Source organism: Elgaria multicarinata, chromosome 3 (genome assembly GCF_023053635.1).
Source record: "Elgaria multicarinata webbii isolate HBS135686 ecotype San Diego chromosome 3, rElgMul1.1.pri, whole genome shotgun sequence".
Taxonomy (NCBI): domain Eukaryota; kingdom Metazoa; phylum Chordata; class Lepidosauria; order Squamata; family Anguidae; genus Elgaria; species Elgaria multicarinata.
The window spans coordinates 1,339,986-1,357,291 of record NC_086173.1 but is presented as its reverse complement, the minus strand read 5'-3'; the positions used below and the strand labels follow the sequence as shown (position 1 = coordinate 1,357,291).

The window sequence follows — 17,306 nt, the reverse complement described above, 5'->3', positions numbered from 1 at the left end:
TTCTTTAAGCTGCTGATCTATACGCTGTTCCATCTTGGCTCCCATCTCATCCATCTTCTTAAAGATGCCCACATACACACCTCATTGCTGCAAAAGTCTGTGGGGCCGGTACTGGGCCTGGAGCTAGCTGCGGCTATTAGGTGGTATAAAAATGCAACAAATAAATAAATAAGAGCAGGGCGGGCCCCTTGGGTTGGGTTTTCCGATGAAATGAGCAAGGGGATTGCTTTTCATGGGACAACTCTACAAGCAGCAACATTGTCACAGGTGTGGTGGAGCGGCATGGCCTTGAGGGTCCAGCTGTGCTGCTCCAAATGGCCGGAAATAGGGGTCGGGCGGCATAACGTACGCCGCCCTGAGATCTTAATGATATAGGGTGGGATACAAATGTTTTAAATAATAAAGAAAGAAAGAAAGAAAGTGGAGGGGGCACGGTGTGGTGGCCATATGCCTCAGCAGAGGGGATAGAGCAGAAGGCAAGGGGAGGGGTAATAGGGGGCCGGCCCACCTCCTGTGAAACGTTGGGCCCATGCCCTTCCTCACCCTCATCTTCCGACTCCTGCGGCATGATGCGGGTACACTTAGGCAGGCTTCCAGAGGGGCAGCGTGCACCACCTCCCATTTCTCCTTCTGGCATCGCAACGGGCCCTGGTGGTGGATGCTGGGGCCCATATGCAGGGCCAGGAGTCAGAGGCAGGTAGTGCTGTGGCAGCATGTATCCGTACGGAGGCTTGCAGCTATCTGGCATGAAAGGCTCCTTGGAAGGCCGTAGCTAAGGTGTGGATTGCTTCCATTTGGCGGTCCACGGTGTTCATCAGGTGGGTGGGCATGTCGCAGAGGGGCTGCTTGGTCCGGTCCATGGCAGCAGGCGGCGGAGGCGGCTCCTCTTCGAGGGCCTGTGGCTCATGCATTTCTTCATCCTGCTGCTGTGCACTGTCCATCTCCTTGGCCACGGTCATGGCCGCTTGCCTTGCGGCTCCATCCTCGAACATGTCCCCCTCTGTGCCGGTGAATCTCACGAAGGTGTCATTGCTGGGCTGCGTAAAGATGCATTGCAGCTCTTCATGGGAAGGTGACACGTCAGGGGCAGGACCTGAGTTACCTCAGATAAGATGATGCACTCCACTTGATCTCCGAGATCAGGTGTGACTGTCATGTTCTGCATAATAGAGTCCAGGACGTGCCAGTCCAAGTCCAGGATGGTGTGTCCTGTGGTCTCCTGCTCCACTTCCTCACTAAGCTGCCTGGGTGCCACTGGAGCCTGCAGTACAGGGCCAGCAGGGATGACCTCAGGGCAGACTTCCATCTCCTCCCACATCTCTGGAGGGAAAGCCGTCCACACTGCCTCTCGGATGGCTGCTCCTAGAACCAAAGCAGTGGTTCTAGGAAACCACTGCAAAGCAGTGATCAAGGATCAGGAGTCCTCAAAGAAACTGCATTGTCAGAACCAGGCGAGGGTAAGAGCTTTACCCAAGATTCGAGGTATAACATTCATCTTAAGTGTGTTGACTTTACCCCACATACTCAACTTTAATGGTACCCATCTATCTATATCGTACAATCTCACTAGAATCATAGAATAGCAGAGTTGGAAGGGGCCTTCAATGCAGGAATCCACCCTAAAGCAGCTTATTCAAATTTATTTTAATCAATTGAGATATATCTTTGGGAATGAGTATTCCCAGATAGATAATAAAATCAGAACACCATCAAAATTGACCATTAGCCAAACCACTAAGAAATATGCTGTCTTCAATCGGCATCAGTTCAGACTTTGACCAATTAATTGAATAACCAGACGGATCACCGAAAGTATTAATCAATTTCATCAAAGCAGGAATAGATGCCTGGAGTTTAGAAATAAACAATAAAAGATCATCAGTGTAAAGAATAATAATAATAATAAATAAAGAATAAAAACGTGTGTGGGGAGGACCCCCTAAATAGTCAACTGTGGAGTAATCACTGCATGATATGTTTTTAGTCAACTGTTATGTGTGTTAGGGCTAGCATCGAGTTGACTTTCCCTTTCCCACATTTTGCTTCCTGCAGGAAAAATCCTTGATGAACACCAGTGATGGATGATTACTCAGAATAATTAATATCTGGCTCTTTTCTTCTTTGTCTTTAAGCCTATTCAGGTTTCCTAATTTTGCTGTACTGCTACAGGAGATTGGTTAGGAATTGGGAAAATCTGCATACAAATTGTGTATTTTTTAATGGTCATTTAAACAATAGTCCTAACTATCACTCCTCTCTGTACTATAGGGCAGATTTTTGAGAGCTTTGGCAAAGTTGTGAGCCCAGGAAGGAAACATTAAAGTAATTTGCTATATAGGAAGAGGCAAATGTGGCTGTTTGAAATAAAGTAACTTCTAATTTCCATCATCTAGGGCTTGAGAGAAAATTTCAGGCAGACAACTTTGAGACCCGACATCATGGAGACGGAAAGTGAGCAGAACTCAAACTCAGCCAGTGGCAGCTCAGGCTCTGGAGGAAGCACTCGCCCTCAGATATCGCAAATGACGCTCTATGAGCGGCAGGCAGTACAGGTCAGAAGTTGCCCTTGTACTTGGGGATGGGAGAACTGCTCTTGCAGGTATAACTCGGCTTGTTAACAGAATGACTAGCTCAGACGGCCAACTCGCATATGGCTGCAGAACTTCGCATCGGTCAGACCGTGAGGAGGTTCCAGTGCACAGTTTGGCGTTTCCTCTGCATGAGATCCAGCAGTGGTGCCATCGTCATCCCACAGCACTGTTCAATGCATAGTTTTCCCTCTTTTATCCAGACAGTTTCCCCAGCTCATATCCTTTCTTTTGGAGATTACAGTGGTGGCTGTCTCATGGGCTAAACTAACAGCTCGGTGAGGCCAGCTTTTGATAGTACTTTTGTATTCAGATAGTACTTTTGTATTCAGATAGTACTTTTGTATTTAGCAGTGGCTGCTTTTTTGAGAGAGAAGGGGTGATTCTCAGTGTGCTCCTGACTGCCTCCTTCCCCCAGAAACATGGCCAGGAGAGGGGATCACCTCCTCAGCCTGGCTCAGAAGTTAAAGGGGAGGAGTGCCTGAGAAAGAAGCTCAGCTGGAGGAGCCGCCTGCTGTTGCCTGCCCGTTAGCCGAGAGCAGGTTGCCCCAAAGGCATCCGCCGTACATTGCGGCTCTGGCAGAACAATATTGAGTTGGCTATTGCAGCATGTAAGATTGCAAGTTCCTTTTGAACCCTTCTCTGCAGGAAAGAAGAGGTAAGTCTAGAGGTGTCAGGTATTACCTCTGGAGTGACCTTTCCTTAGCCAAGGTCGGGTAGAGTTATGGCACTACAAGTTATCTTGCAGGGTCACCTCATAGGAAAGGAGAAACCGCTGACAGGCGAAAGGTTGTGCTTTGCCCTGCACTCCAGTGTGAGGGGGATAGGGAAATTTGCCAATGGGCCATTCCTGTTTGAAATTTAGTCTAACCCCATGTCCTGCTCCCGACCATTCTGACAGGTAATACCTTCTGCTTCTGCCGTGCGGGTGGTGGCCCAGATATGTATGGGGCTGAGATTCTATATACTTCCATTTATTACGAAGGTGGTAGTTCTGCAGATTCCCTAGGTGTGTTAAGATGTGCATTCTGTATTTTGAATTTGTATTTCTTCTTTACTGTAGGCACTTCAAGCGCTGCAGCGACAGCCCAATGCAGCCCAGTATTTCCATCAGTTTATGCTCCAGCAGCAACTCAACAGTGCTCAGCTCCACAGCCTGGCTGCAGTGCAGCAGGTGAGACCGATAGCTCAAAAGTCAAGAGTTGGCTGAAATAGGGCAGTTTGCGGAAGTGAGAAACAGCTGGATTGGAACTTCTGTTCTACCCCATGGCCTTTAGTTTGTGGGATGCCAAAGAGTTCCATCCTGTCTCCTATGCTGTTCGACATCTTCATGAAACCACTGGGGAAAGTCTTCCAGAGTTTGGGCTGTAGTGCCATCAGTATGCAGAGGATACCTGACTCTACTTCTTGTTTCTGTCTACTAATCCAGTGCTGGACTGCAACTCGGGAGATCTGGGTTCTCATCCCCACTCAGCCATGAAGCTCACTGGGTGACTTTGGGTCAGTCGCTGACTTTCAGCCTAACCTAATTCACAAGGTTATTGTGAAGATAAAGTGGAGAGGAGGAGGCTCCTTGGAGGAGAGACGGGATATAAATGAATTCATTAATCAAGCCTTCTTTAACCTGGTAGCCTCTAGGTGTGTTGGACTGCAACTCCCATAATTCCCAGCTGAGATAGCCAATGGCCATGCTGTCTTGGAATTATGGGAGTTGCAGTCCAACACACCTAGAGGCTACCAGGTTAAAGAAGGCTTGATTAATGAATTCATTTATACATGAATTATAATGATTAATTATAATGATTAATGAATTCATTTATTTATTCATTTATTCATTTATTTAGTACAGCCTTTCCCAAACATGGTGCCTTTCAGAGGTGTTGGACTGCAACTCCCATAATTCCCAGCTGAGATAGCCAATGGCCATGCTGTCTTGGAATTATGGGAGTTGCAGTCCAACACCTCTGAAAGGCACCGTGTTTGGGAAAGGCTGTACTAATCCCAGGGAGGCTGAAGAATTCTTAAACTAGTGTTTGAAGCCCGTTTTGTGATGGATGAGAGCAAAAAAAAAACCCCACCTGATATTTAATCCAGACAAGATAGAGGTGCTGTGAGTAGGGAAATGAGCCACTCTGGATGCAGGCTTGATTTGGTCTTAGGTGGGGTTGTGCTTCCCCTGAAGGACCCCGTGTGCAGCTTGGGAGTTATCCTGAATGCATCACTAACTGGGGAAACTGATGGCCAGGAGTGCTTGTTTGGAGAACCTTTACATTTCCTTAGTTATTCATGGAATACTAACATCCAGCCTGGACTGCTGTGATGTGCTCTATGCAAGGCTGCTTTCAACACAATTCAGAAGCTTCATCTGGTGCAGCTGCAGCTGCCCGAGTATTGCGTGGGTGAGGTTGGCTCATGCAAAACCTATATTGTGCCAGCTGCATGGATTGCCAGTATTTAAAGTGCTAGTTTTAACCTAGTTCCTTGAAGGACGGTTTCTACCCACACTAGTTCTTACAACAGAGGCCCCTGGCCCCACACCTCTGGAAACCTGTTAAGTCACATCATGGCAAGCACGCAGGAAAGCCTCATTTGTTCTTCCATTTCTCTCATTTGCTTTCCTTGGTCTCCTGAGTTGATAGTTTCGACTGAAACTTTTTTGTTTTAGTATTTTTTGTGTGTTCTGAATATTTCATTACTGCCCCTGCCTTTTATTCTGATGTTTGTTATTCTGATGTTTATTCTGATCTTTTAAGGGTACAAAAACCCTTGAGAGGCTTTTTTTACCCTGAAAGATGGCCTAAAATACTTCAAATAAATAAGATTAGATTTTGAATATTCCTGATGCAGAATTCTATGATCATTTTATTGTGCTTTTGAGGCCAAGAAAGGATGGAAATGTGGGGTAAAGAATCTTGGTTCTGTAAGAAAAGCTTATTGTTTCCTGCAGGCTACAATCGCAGCCAGTCGACAAGCGAGCTCTCCAAACACAAGCACTCCTCAACAGGCAACTACCACGCAGGCTTCGGTACGTAACGGCCCTTGAGTAACTTGCCATTTCTTTACCGAATTACTTGGCTGTGAATGGAATTTGGTAATTTGGAGCCCAGAAAGGGACATTTGCTTTCTTGGTGGAGGAGAAGAATCATAGAATAGCAGAGTTGGAAGGGGCCTATAAGGCCATTGAGTCCAACCCCCTGCTCAATGCAGGAATCCACCCTAAAGCATCCCTGACAGATGGAATTAGAAAGATCTCCTGTTCTTGGGAGGAGAGGGCTGTTTTTTTGCGAGTGATGAGGCTGATGTAAGAGGGATGCCTCACCCTAAAGAAGGGAAGCCTACATCATCAGCCACAGAAAGTGGGGTTTCCTTTATAGCACTTATGACCCATCCTATTTACAGAATGATACTGCATGTACTGCCTTTCTTAGTAATTTTGGTGATGTGTAAGCCATAATTGGATGGCATTGGTTTACAAGTCCACTATGACCTTCAACCTCTACCCCCACCCCAGCTTCTTGGAATATGAGCCAACAGTGCGACATGGCTGCAAAAAAGGCAAATGCTATTTTGGGCTACATTAATAGAAGTATAGCTTCCAAATCGCGTGAGGTCCTGGTTCCTCTCTGTTTGGCCCTGGTTAGGCCTCACCTAGAGTATTGCATCCAGTTCTGGACTCAACAATTCAAGAAGGATGCAGACAAGCTGGAGCGTGTTCAGAGGAGGGCAACAAGGATGATCAGGGGTCTGGAAACAAAGCCCTATGAAGAGAGACTGAAAGAACTGGGCATGTTTAGCCTGGAGAAGAGAAGATTGAGGGGAGACATGATAGCACTCTTCAAATACTTAAAAGGTTGTCACACAGAGGAGGGCCAGGATCTCTTCTCGACCCTCCCAGAGTGCAGGACACGGAATAACGGGCTCAAGTTAAAGGAAGCCAGATTCCAGCTGGACATCAGGAAAAACTTCCTGACTGTTAGAGCAGTACGGCAATGGAACCAGTTACCTAGGGAGGTTGTGGGCTCTCCCACACTAGAGGCCTTCAAGAGGCAGCTGGACAACCATCTGTCAGGGATGCTTTAGGGTGGATTCCTGCATTGAGTGGGGGTTGGACTTGATGGCCTTATAGCCCCTTTCCAACTCTACTATTCTATGATTCTATGTTTCTTCTGATCAAATTAGTGCTGCTGAAAAGATTAGGTTGCGTGGCCAACTCTTTCTTCCTAGAAGTTCCTGACCTTGGGTCCCCAGATGTTGTTGGTCTACAATGGGAGTTAAAGACCAACATCATCTTGGGGACCCAAGGTTGCTCCAGACCTTCTCTGGGCTCTTGGCCAGCTGGGATAAAGGCATGAAATTAAGAATTATAAGTAACTGTTGGGATCAGGAGGGAGGGCACAGCCTTTCTGGGCCTGGAGTTGTACCACACCCTTTTGAAACTGCTTTCAACTTGGATTATGTTAAATGTTCTGACGTTACAGATAAATTTGGCGACCACATCAGCTGCACAGTTAATCAGCCGCTCGCAAAGCGTGAGTTCACCTAGTGCCACCACCCTGACACAGTCCGTGCTGTTGGGGAACACCACGTCACCCCCTCTAAACCAGTCACAAGCTCAGATGTATCTTCGGGTAAGAGATGTACAAACACTGCTTTCACCTCTCATAAAGATCTGTCTCGGTCCCCTTACTCAATCGCATGTTTCTGTGATTCTCCAATTCTCATATAGTTTGCTAATCTGTGTTTAGTTGTGAGTTGGCAACCTCTATTACCTCGAACACTTGGTTAATTTACAGTGTAGATGTACTACAGGGACAGAGGATACTGTGTGAATGTCACGGTTTTATTTTCCACGAACCTTAAAGATCACATGGCACTTAGTATGATTTTGTAGAATGTGTTGGAATATAGATCCCTTCTTTTGGTTAATCTGGGCCTCAGGCATAAATCACTTTTAAAATTAGTGATCTAAAATATGCGTCCCATCTTATCAGTTTAAATACTCTGGTTTATGATACTCAGTCTGTATTTAAGAGTAACTGGAGGGAAAGACATTACCTTAATTAGGCTAAATGAGAAACAAGCGACTTGCTTTGCTCTTGCTCTCTCCTCCCCCCACCCCCATTTCATCTGGGTTTTAGATGCATATCTACAAATTAACCAAGTCTTTACCTCTAGCTGGCCTCAGATTTTTGCCTTCTTCTATTTAATGTAGCCATTATCTTGGTTATAGCTCTCCAGAATGAAAAATCTGTTTCTCAGCAAGTGTCCCTCACGCCATCAGTCCCTCCACCCTTCACTGCTACACGCAAATCCATAGGTATTTATTCCTAGATAACCTATGCTGCTGGCCCAGTATGGGGAGTGAAGGGTGATTTGGCTTTTAGAAGAAACTTCGCCCTTTCCATACCCTGCGAAGTGGCCGCCCTGAGGCAGGATGCCCGTCTGTCGTAGACCCTGGGCTCCATGTCACTTTATAACCTGTTTGCTTGTGGTTCACCTTCTTTCCTCCTTTCTGTCCCTTCTACTCTTTTCATCTCTGCACCACCTAATCCTACCCCCACAGCCGCAGCTGGGGAACCTGTTGCAGGTGAACCGGACGTTGGGCCGCAATGTACCTCTTACCTCCCAGCTCATCCTGATGCCTAACGGGGCTGTGGCTGCTGTTCAGCAGGAAGCACCGCCCACTCATTCTCCCGGGGTCCACACAGACACGGACCAGGTCAGTGACACCCTCTTCCGGGGTTCCCACGACCAACCTGGCCTGTCCCAGTCTGGGGTGTGTCCCTGTTGCTCAAACTTTCCATGGGTAGAGCATTGATTTTGTGCTGTGCTCTGGGGTTCATGGCAGCCTCTATTCAAGTTTTGCACATTGCAGCTAATGGCCTGCTTTCTACAGTTGACTTAACACCAGATAGCCGTTTGTAGTTTTGTGTGTGTTTCGGTTATCCTGTGTGGAATGCCCTTGTTCTCTCATCCTAAGAAGAACATGTACTATTTGCTGCATAAACATGGACAAATGTTCCCAATTTAACAAGTGCTAGCTCAAAGTTTGATTGGGCTCAAGAAAACCGAGATGCCTGCTTTCTTCATGATAGGGGATTTCCCAAGTACTGTACATGGGGAATTAATTTGGTAAGGTAGGGGAAACTTTTACAAGTTGCTTTGGGGTTGAAATGGATAAACTATCGACTAGGACCTCTAAGGGCTGGAAGCATTGCTTTGGTGCTCTCTGGCTTGCTGAGTGGATTGTCCTGACCTCTTCCTCTCCCTCCCCAACACTTCTCCGAACTCTTTTGGAGCTAAGCGCTCTGCCTTTGTTCTGCGTCTGTTCTCTCTCCATTTATTTCCTATCTTAACTAATGTGGGTTTTGTTTTTTAGCAAAAGCTAACTTCAAGTGATCCCAGGAGTACAGTAGAAGGAAAGGGTATCTGCGCACAGGCAATAAGTTGAATTAGGCCTAGTTAATATCAAGCTCTGCACCAGAGGGAAAACAAGGCAGAGAAAAATGGGCAGTTTGAGCTGGAGAAGTACGAAGAAATGAGCTGTCAGGATGCTAGCAGCAGCGGAGCTCTGAGAAGGGATTGTTTGGGATTGAGTTAGAACCTCTAACTGGGGCTGGGGGGGTGATTTTCCTCAAGTTCCATCTAGAACAGCCTTCCTCAACCTGGGGCGCTCCAGATGTGTTGGACTACAACTCCCAGAATGCCCCAGCCAGCTCTGTTGGGGCATTCTGGGAGATGCAGTCCAACACATCTGGAGCGCCCCAGGTTGAGGAAGGCTGATCTAGAAAGTGCCATGAGATCTTTAACTTCACTCAGAAGGAAGGAGGGGGCTCAGAGTAAAACTTCTTCCAAAGGATTGATCTTGTTTTTCAATCATTTGATCCTCACTCTCTGTAGTACCTTGTCATATTGGTAGGGGTATATGGATCTAGTCACATCTGTTCCGTCTGTGTTTCACAGATTGTCAGGCGTCTTTCGTTTTGTTGTCCGCTCATTGACGGAATCAGATTTTTAAAAGAGACGTATGAGAATCCCATCCCTATTGGCGCTTCTGCAAATGTGCACTTTGCAACCCCCTGCCCCCCCCCCCCCAAAAAGTAAAACAGACTGCAGGTCCATGGAATCCGCAAAAGCTTTGTTCACTGTGGAATCTGCAGGTTGGATTCATAGAAATTCAAACTCATTAGAACCTGCTGCAGATTTCTCCCATGTCCCTAGATAGCACAAGAAGAAAAGAGCAAGACCGCTGATCCCCAATACGGCTTTTCGTTTTACTGCTTGTCAAGCCAGAGTAGATTCCAGGGCAATTTGCCTCTCGGAACTTAAGCTAATGACTTTTCTCTCTCTGCATTTTTTCCAGGTGCAGAATTTGGCTGTTAGGAGTCAGCAGACGTCAGCAGCTAATGCACAGCTCCAGTCCTCCGCTCCAAAGGCTGCTTTGCCTGGGAATCCCCAAGCCTCAGTACTACCCCAGGCCACACATGCTGGCCAGACCTTGACAGTGACGCAAGCTTCTTCTGGCAATGTAGGCCAGTCGCTCAATCTCAGCCAAGGGGCGGCAGGAAGTAATGGCGTTTCTGGGGGGGTGGCATCTTCTGGGGGGAATCATGCTACCTCTGGGCTGAGCCAAGCAACCTCGTCTGGCCCTGGGGGCAGCTGCCAGAGGAAAGGCACTGGTGTGGTTCAGCCTTTACCAGTAGCTTCTGCTGCCCAGGCAGTGACTGTGAGCCAGGGCAGTCAGACAGAGGCAGAAAATGCAGCAGCGAAGAAGGCAGAAGCAGATGGTAATGGTCAACAGACTGTGGGGATGAACCTGACCAGGACAGCTACCCCAGCCCCAAGCCAGACTTTGATCAGTTCTGGTAGGTGACCGTTGGCACTTTCCTGTCTTGAGAGCCTTCCTCCATGTCTTCCTTAACTGGATTCACTATCTTGAAAGTTACGCGACCCTTGCTAGCTGCCACAGGGAAGGTTGGCTCTAATTCACTGCAGCCTCTTGGCTTGGGAGGGAACGGCTCGATCTGGGGCTGGTGTGCTCTGGAGAGGAGAGCTGTGCTCCGCCAACACTTCCTTCATTCTGGGCTATGAATGAGGTGTTGGTCATAGGAAGCCTCCCTCTACAGGGCCCGACTGCTTGTCCATCTGGCCTGTCCCGATTCGCAGGGGCTCTCCAGCGTCACGGGCAGGCCGGTGTTTTGCCCACTCCTGCATCCTGGCTTCCTTTTTCACCAGCGATGCCGGTGACTCGGCCAGGGGCCCTCTGCGTGCCAAGCATGTGCTCCATTGCTGAGCTGTGGCCCCTGCCCCCTCCGAAGATGTGTACGGAGATGCATGTGCTTGCATCCACCCCTCGTTGCCTCGGCATTTCCATTCCTTCCTCTTCCTCAGATAGTAATCTTCTTGGGGCGGGTGCCTGGCTCACTTAGCTTAAAGTTGTTTTAAGGTGGCATAGAACTCTGATGGCACTCTGTGATTTCTCTTGCGGCTTATAGCCACCTATACCCAAATCCAGCCTCACTCGCTGATCCAGCAGCAACAGCAGATTCACCTCCAGAAGCAAGTCGTGATCCAGCAGCAGATCGCCATCCATCACCAGCAGCAGTTCCAGCATCGCCAGTCCCAGCTCTTGCACACGGCCACTCACCTCCAGCTGGCCCAGCAGCAGCAGCAGCAGCAGCAGCAAGCTCCATCTCTGACCCAGCAGCAGCAGCAGCAGCAGGGGCCCCCACAGGCCCAGCAGCAGGCCCAGCCTCTTCAGGGCCAGCAGCAGGCCCAGACCCTCGTGGTCCAGCCCATGCTGCAGTCAGTGCAGCTTCAGCAAGACAGCGTTTGCCAGGCCACCACTAAGTCGCCTGTCCCAATCCAGTCCAAGCCACCCATCGCCCCTCTCAAACTTCCACAACTCGGTGCTGCCAAAATGTCAGCATCCCAGCAGCCCCCCCCTCACATCCCTGTGCAAGTGGTGGGCAGCCGCCAGCAAGGTTCAGCGCAAGCTCAGGCACTGGGGCTTTCTCAGATGAACGCCGTGGTGCAGCCCCCCCGGGGCATGCCAGCGGTCGTCCAGCCTGCCCCCCAGTCCCATACGGCCGCCTCGTTGTCTCAGGCCTCTTCGGCCTCGTTTTCTTCTTCTTCGCCTCCTCTGCTACAAGAAGCCCCTCCTCCACTCTCTGCTGGAGTCAACGTGGCCCAAGTCCAAGGCATGGCACAGGTGAAGAGCACGGTTTCGTCTCCAGTCATGCAGGCATCGCCGGCAGCCTACTATGTGCAGCCTGTCCAGTTGCCTGTAAGTGACACCATTAGAATGGAGTGGGGAACATCACGGGAGTGTCGGATCCTCACTTTCCTACACATTTGGCTTAGGGCGAGATCTCACTCAGTTAGCTAGCAATTAAGGGTAATTCCCTTCACCATGTGCAGCTCAGGCCAACAAGTTCATGCTGGCTTTGCTATGCGTTGTACAATTCCCTTGAATTTGCAGATGAAGTTAGGAAGCAAATGAGAAATGTATTGAGCCCCTGGTTGGTGGGCTGCATTTAGATCGCAGGCTCTCTGCTACCTTGACTGACATGTGTCCATTCCTGGAATGGACACATGTCAGTCAAGGTAGCATTTGCCAATCTCTCCAGTTTTGTCAAGCCAAAACAAGGATGGTGAAGGGAATGTGATCTGTCGTCTGCTGGATATGGATCTTTCCAATGCAAACAAATGACTGGGGAACTTTTCTCATGGGACGTTGTGGGAGACCCTATCTCACTACTCTTGTCCAATGGTTTCATCTATCACCAGGCCTTACTTAACTAGTGGCTGTAGTTCCTACCTCTTGTTAGCTGCTCGGGCCTCTGTGTCAATGTCTGCAGGACCTTTCCTTGCTTATATCTCTGGCGTGTTCAGAGTACCAAACCTTACATTAGTTACCTGAGGCAGCAGGTTTTGAATTAAGAGTGCCATGGTGGGATAAAGACAGATTGAGCCATTATGCGCACAATCCACTAAGATATTGTCCTGCACAGCAGTACTCTCTTGTGCACCTGCTGCAGGTATTGAAATGTCCTGTTCATAGCAAAGCAAAATTTTCAAAATAGCCCTCCAGATATTTTTCTTTTTGTGTGTGGAAATGGGAATCAACTGATCTTGGGATGGAAGGTCTAACTTGATCACAGACACATTCCTCACATTTGGGTGTATAAAATTGTAATAGCATGTAATGTATTTGAGTTGGCACAGTTGCTTCACCTTGTATATGTTTCTGGCTGGGATCCAGAGAGTTCCATGTGTGAGTAGAAGGCAATTCTGTTTACACAAGCTTCCCTCAACCTGTCCCAGTAACACTGCTCCCCCTCCTGCAGCACCTCCTGTAGAGAGGGGGCAGATGCAAGGGTGGGGGGGAGAATCCTCTTTGCATGAGGTTTGCTTGTGCTTCTCTAGAAGCAGCCCTTTGCATAGAAGCTTGCAGGCGGTGGTCAGCATTTCCCTTCCCAAATGCTTTCCAGAATGGAATCCCCTCCTCCCTTGACTTGGTCTACCTGTTCCTTCAAACCACCTTGCTCTTCCCACACAGAGCAAGCCTCAGACCTTGGCAGTCAAGCGCAAGGCAGAATCGGAAGAAGAGAGAGAAGAGTCCAATGCACCATCTTCTCTCCTGGCTTCCAAATCTTCCCCTGTGGCTGAGAGTCCTAAAGCCGTGGAAGCGATGAGTGGCCTTGCAAATGATGGGAACAAGGGTGAGTTCTGTCTGCTTCTTGTAGAGCATGTATCTGCTTGGGTCTAGTGGCCAAGGATGTTCCTGCACACAAAGCAGAATCTGGCTCATGATATATAACTTTAAAATAATATACACAAAGCTTCTGAATCTTGAGGAGGGATTTGGACCAGGTCTTGTTTTTCCCCATAGATAGCTTTCTCCCTTCCACAGTTCATAAATACACAGTTCTTTCTGTGCCTTTGATCAACATGTGATCACCTCCATGGGCAGCCCTTACGGCTAGACATCGACCCGAGCAGCAGTTGTCCTGCTGCAGCTGAGTATGTGCTCAGAGACCTCTTGTTCCACAGTTCTAGGTCTGCCTTCCTGCACTGGTGGACATTAAGATTTTGATGCAAAACAACGTACAACTTGCAAACCTAAAAGGCTGCCTGCTAAAGTCTATTACAAATAGACTAAATCCTGCATATTTAGCTAATGAATGCAGATATATAACCTGCACAATTAAATACGTAATTCAGATGGATCTAATTAATACAATGTTTGTTCTTTCAGACAAATCTGAGTCCTTCCCCAGTGCCACCCTAAATGCACCCCCCCGTGACCCCAGCTCTGTCACTCCTACAGCTGCACCTGTGCCTACCTTGGCCATGCTGTCGCGCCAGACGGGAGACTCCAAGCCTCCACAAGCCATTGTCAAGCCTCAGATTCTTACGCACATCATAGAGGGCTTTGTCATCCAGGAAGGGGCAGAGCCTTTCCCGGTAAGGGCACCAAGTAGCCTGGGCAAGGTCTGCTCTCCTCCTTCCTCTCCTTGCTTTGTCCTACCAGCTTCTGCAGCTTGCTAATGTGGCCCATGCTTGCTGAAGCCAGAAGCCTTTGCCTTGGTCTTGTAGACCTCCGTAGCAAAGCATACTGAGCACTGAGGCTCTAGCAAGGCTGCTTGTTGATGCAGGCTTTCTTTACCTCTCTTTTCAACGCAGGTTGGTTGCTCTCAGCTCCTAAAAGAGTTTGAAAAGCCCCTTCAGGGAGGAGCTCCATCTAGGCAGGCTGAGAACCAGCCTAGCAACTCCCCAGGAGGGGAAAGCATGACAGCAGGTGAGTGTCTTAACAGTGCCGGGGTGGGTGAATTATTTGCTTGTTGCTCATGATGTGGCCTCACTTGTCAAGCACAATGCTGGGCACTGGACTTGGTTGGAGGCCTTTTCTCCCTACCCCTCTCTACGTTGTCCAAGGAAGGCCTTATTCATCACCAGGCAGGCCCGTTCCCGCAGGCTCACTTGGCCCTTGGATTGGGGTAGATCTTCTTCTCATCACTGAAAAAGTGCTTCCCCCCTACGCAGTGCTGCAAAATCTCCCGATGCAGGTCCATGTCACTCTCTTGCTTGCCTTGTGCAGAGCACTGCTGCAGCCATGTGGCTCTTTGCCTTTTGGGCTCCTCTCGCACCACAGCGAATTGGCTGATTGTTCCCGTGATTGTCCCCCTCTTCCCTGCCTTCTAGCCACCTTACAGCCAGTTTTGGGACTCCCCACCTTCGGTGCCTCCTCAGATAGCCCAGATCACAGCAGCTGGCCCATCGCTCAAGCAAACGAAGCAAAGCTAGAAAGCCCCTGCTGAGAATGAGCAGCTCTTGCAAAGGAGAGAGGGAGTGAATGAGAGGAAGAGGCAGAGCGCTTCCGGGGACTGGGAGCCACCCGTGGCTCTCAGGCCTTGCTGTGAAGAGCTCTGGTGCAAGCAGTTGAGAGCCAAGTGCTTTGACTTGGTTAGTCTTTCTTGAACGGGTGCCTGGAGCAAAGGAGCACAAGGTCTGTTCCCTTACCCCTCAGTGGAGTTGTTTGATGGCCATACGGCAGAGCTTACAAATTGCATATGAGTTGTCGGAGCATTTGCAGTAGGGGTGTGCACGGACCCCCCGCTCAGCCCATAGTCCGCTCCTCTTCGCCGCGGAGCTCCACAGTGGAGGGGAGTGGCGCCAGGTAAGGCCCCCCTCCCTCCTCTCCCTTACCCGCAGAGACCAAGGGGGAGGGGGGCCTTACCTGCATCTGTCCGCGGTCCCTCGGCTTCTTCAATTGAGCCCGTGGCTCAACCAGGAAGTCTGGGCCGCAAGTGCGGCCTAGACTTCCTAGTTGAGCCGCGGGCTCAATTGAAGAAGCCGAGGGACCGCGGATGGACGCAGGTAAGGCAGAGGAGGGAGGGGGGGTTTACCGGGCCCTGCCGCTGTCACCGCATGGGCCACAGCGGCAGGGCCCGGTAAACCCCACTTACGTTTTTGGCGGAGCTCCGGATCGAGGCGAAGGATCTGCCTTCACCTCGATCCTCTTTGCAACACTCTGCCGGCCCCCCCAATCCTCTTCGCCTCTGCCTTAAGGGTAGGCGAAGCCCCCCCGCTCCGCTCCTGCTTCTCCGGTTCGAGGAGAAGTGGAGCACATCCCTAATTTGCAGTGTAGCAACTAATGGGGTTTCCAAAATTTCCCTTTGGGGACTCATACCAGATTGATTTGATGTGTAGCCTTTGAAGAAAGAGGACAGCTGTCTCTCAAGTAGATGACCTTACGCTTGCATTCTGCTGCTGCTACTTGAAGTTATTTTCTTGACTGACTATATATGTCTTCATCTCTTCAGAGCAAGATAAGAAAGGGAATCTGCTGAAATGTGAGTTTTGTGGAAAATACGGCCCATCCAATCAATTCCGTGGTTCCAAGAGGTTCTGTTCTGTAACGTGTGCCAAGAGGTAAGAGATAATTGGACGTAAACTTTTTCTTGAGGCTTTTGTTCAGGTTTCATGTGATCATTGAACTATAGTTTTATATAGCAGGCTTCTAATTCTGCTATCAAGGTACATCTAAGGCAGGGGCCTCATTTAGTCCTAGCTTGGAGCTCTTAACACACACAATCCTGATACAGATCTCTCTGGGGGAAATAGAAAGTACAGGAAGGGGGCAAATTGGTTAGGAGGAGAGAATTGGGTGGCAGGCTGCTGTAAAAACTGCCCGGGGGGGGGCACATGCAGCCTGCAGGTTGTGAATCCCTCATCCAAGGTATGAATTTGTAAGCCTGCAGGCATAGATGTGTCCATTGTATTTCATGTGTTCTTATAAACAGATGACTTCCCTGGGAACTGATCTTAAAGTTGTGGCAAAACCTATACTACCAATAAGAGTTATTACTATTGCTTTTCCCATTTGGGCTTTTTCATTAGAATCATAGAATAGTAGATTTGTAAGGGGCCTACAAGGCCATCGAGTCCAACCCCCTGCTCAGTGTAGGAATCCACCCTAAAGCATCCCTGACAGATGCCTCTTGAATGCCTCTAGCGTGGGAGAGCCCACAACCTCCCTAGGGGACTGGTTCCATTATCATACTGCTCTAACAGTCAGGACGTTTTTCCTGGTGTCCAGCCGGAATCTGGCTTCCTTTAACTTGAGCCCGTTATTCTGTGTCCTGCACTCTGGGAAAATCGAGAAGAGATCCTGGCCCTCCTCTGTGTGACAACCTTTTAAGTATTTGAAGAGTGCTCTCATGTCTCCCCTCAATCTTCTCTTCTCCAGGCTAAACATGCCCAGTTCTTTCAGACTTTCTCTTCATAGGGCTTTGTTTTCAGACCCCTGATCATCCTGGTTGCCCTCCTCTGAACACGCTCCAGCTTGTCTGTGTCCTTCTTGAATTGTGGAGCCCAGAACTGGACGCAATACTCTAGATGAGGCCTAACCAGGGCCGAATAGAGAGGAACCAGTACCTCATGTGATTTGGAAGCTATTAATGCAGCCCAAAATAGCATTTGCCTTTCTTGTAGCCATATCACACAGTTAGCTCATATTTATTCTCAGATCTGACAGTGGTACAAATATGATTAAGTAGATTATAAGTTATTTTTGCCTCCTGTTAGGGCCATTATATCAATATACCTTGGTAGCTGGTTGACCTAGGAATAACTCTTTCAGCAAGTATGTAGAGTTTAGCACCCTAAACGCCATACTGTTTTGCTGGGCAAGGACGTGCAGCTTGCAAAGGA

The 17,306-nt window shown here is 48.9% G+C and overlaps 1 protein-coding gene across 3 annotated transcripts in view; it reads left to right on the top strand.

The window, feature by feature from the left end:
* PHC1 (polyhomeotic homolog 1) overlaps positions 1-17,306 on the top strand; it is a 32,176-nt gene that overhangs the window by 10,123 nt on the left and 4,747 nt on the right. For 2 of the 3 annotated variants that reach the window (XM_063119009.1, XM_063119010.1), the window contains exons 2-12: positions 2,394-2,552; positions 3,652-3,762; positions 5,536-5,613; positions 7,067-7,216; positions 8,152-8,307; positions 9,952-10,453; positions 11,084-11,874; positions 13,150-13,312; positions 13,849-14,057; positions 14,277-14,391; positions 15,917-16,025. In XM_063119009.1, the coding sequence (XP_062975079.1) occupies positions 2,439-2,552; positions 3,652-3,762; positions 5,536-5,613; positions 7,067-7,216; positions 8,152-8,307; positions 9,952-10,453; positions 11,084-11,874; positions 13,150-13,312; positions 13,849-14,057; positions 14,277-14,391; positions 15,917-16,025 (2,498 nt within the window). In that variant the 5' untranslated portion in view covers positions 2,394-2,438. The remainder of the gene's footprint in view (positions 1-2,393; positions 2,553-3,651; positions 3,763-5,535; positions 5,614-7,066; positions 7,217-8,151; positions 8,308-9,951; positions 10,454-11,083; positions 11,875-13,149; positions 13,313-13,848; positions 14,058-14,276; positions 14,392-15,916; positions 16,026-17,306) is intronic. The other variant, XM_063119011.1, reaches the window with a different exon arrangement.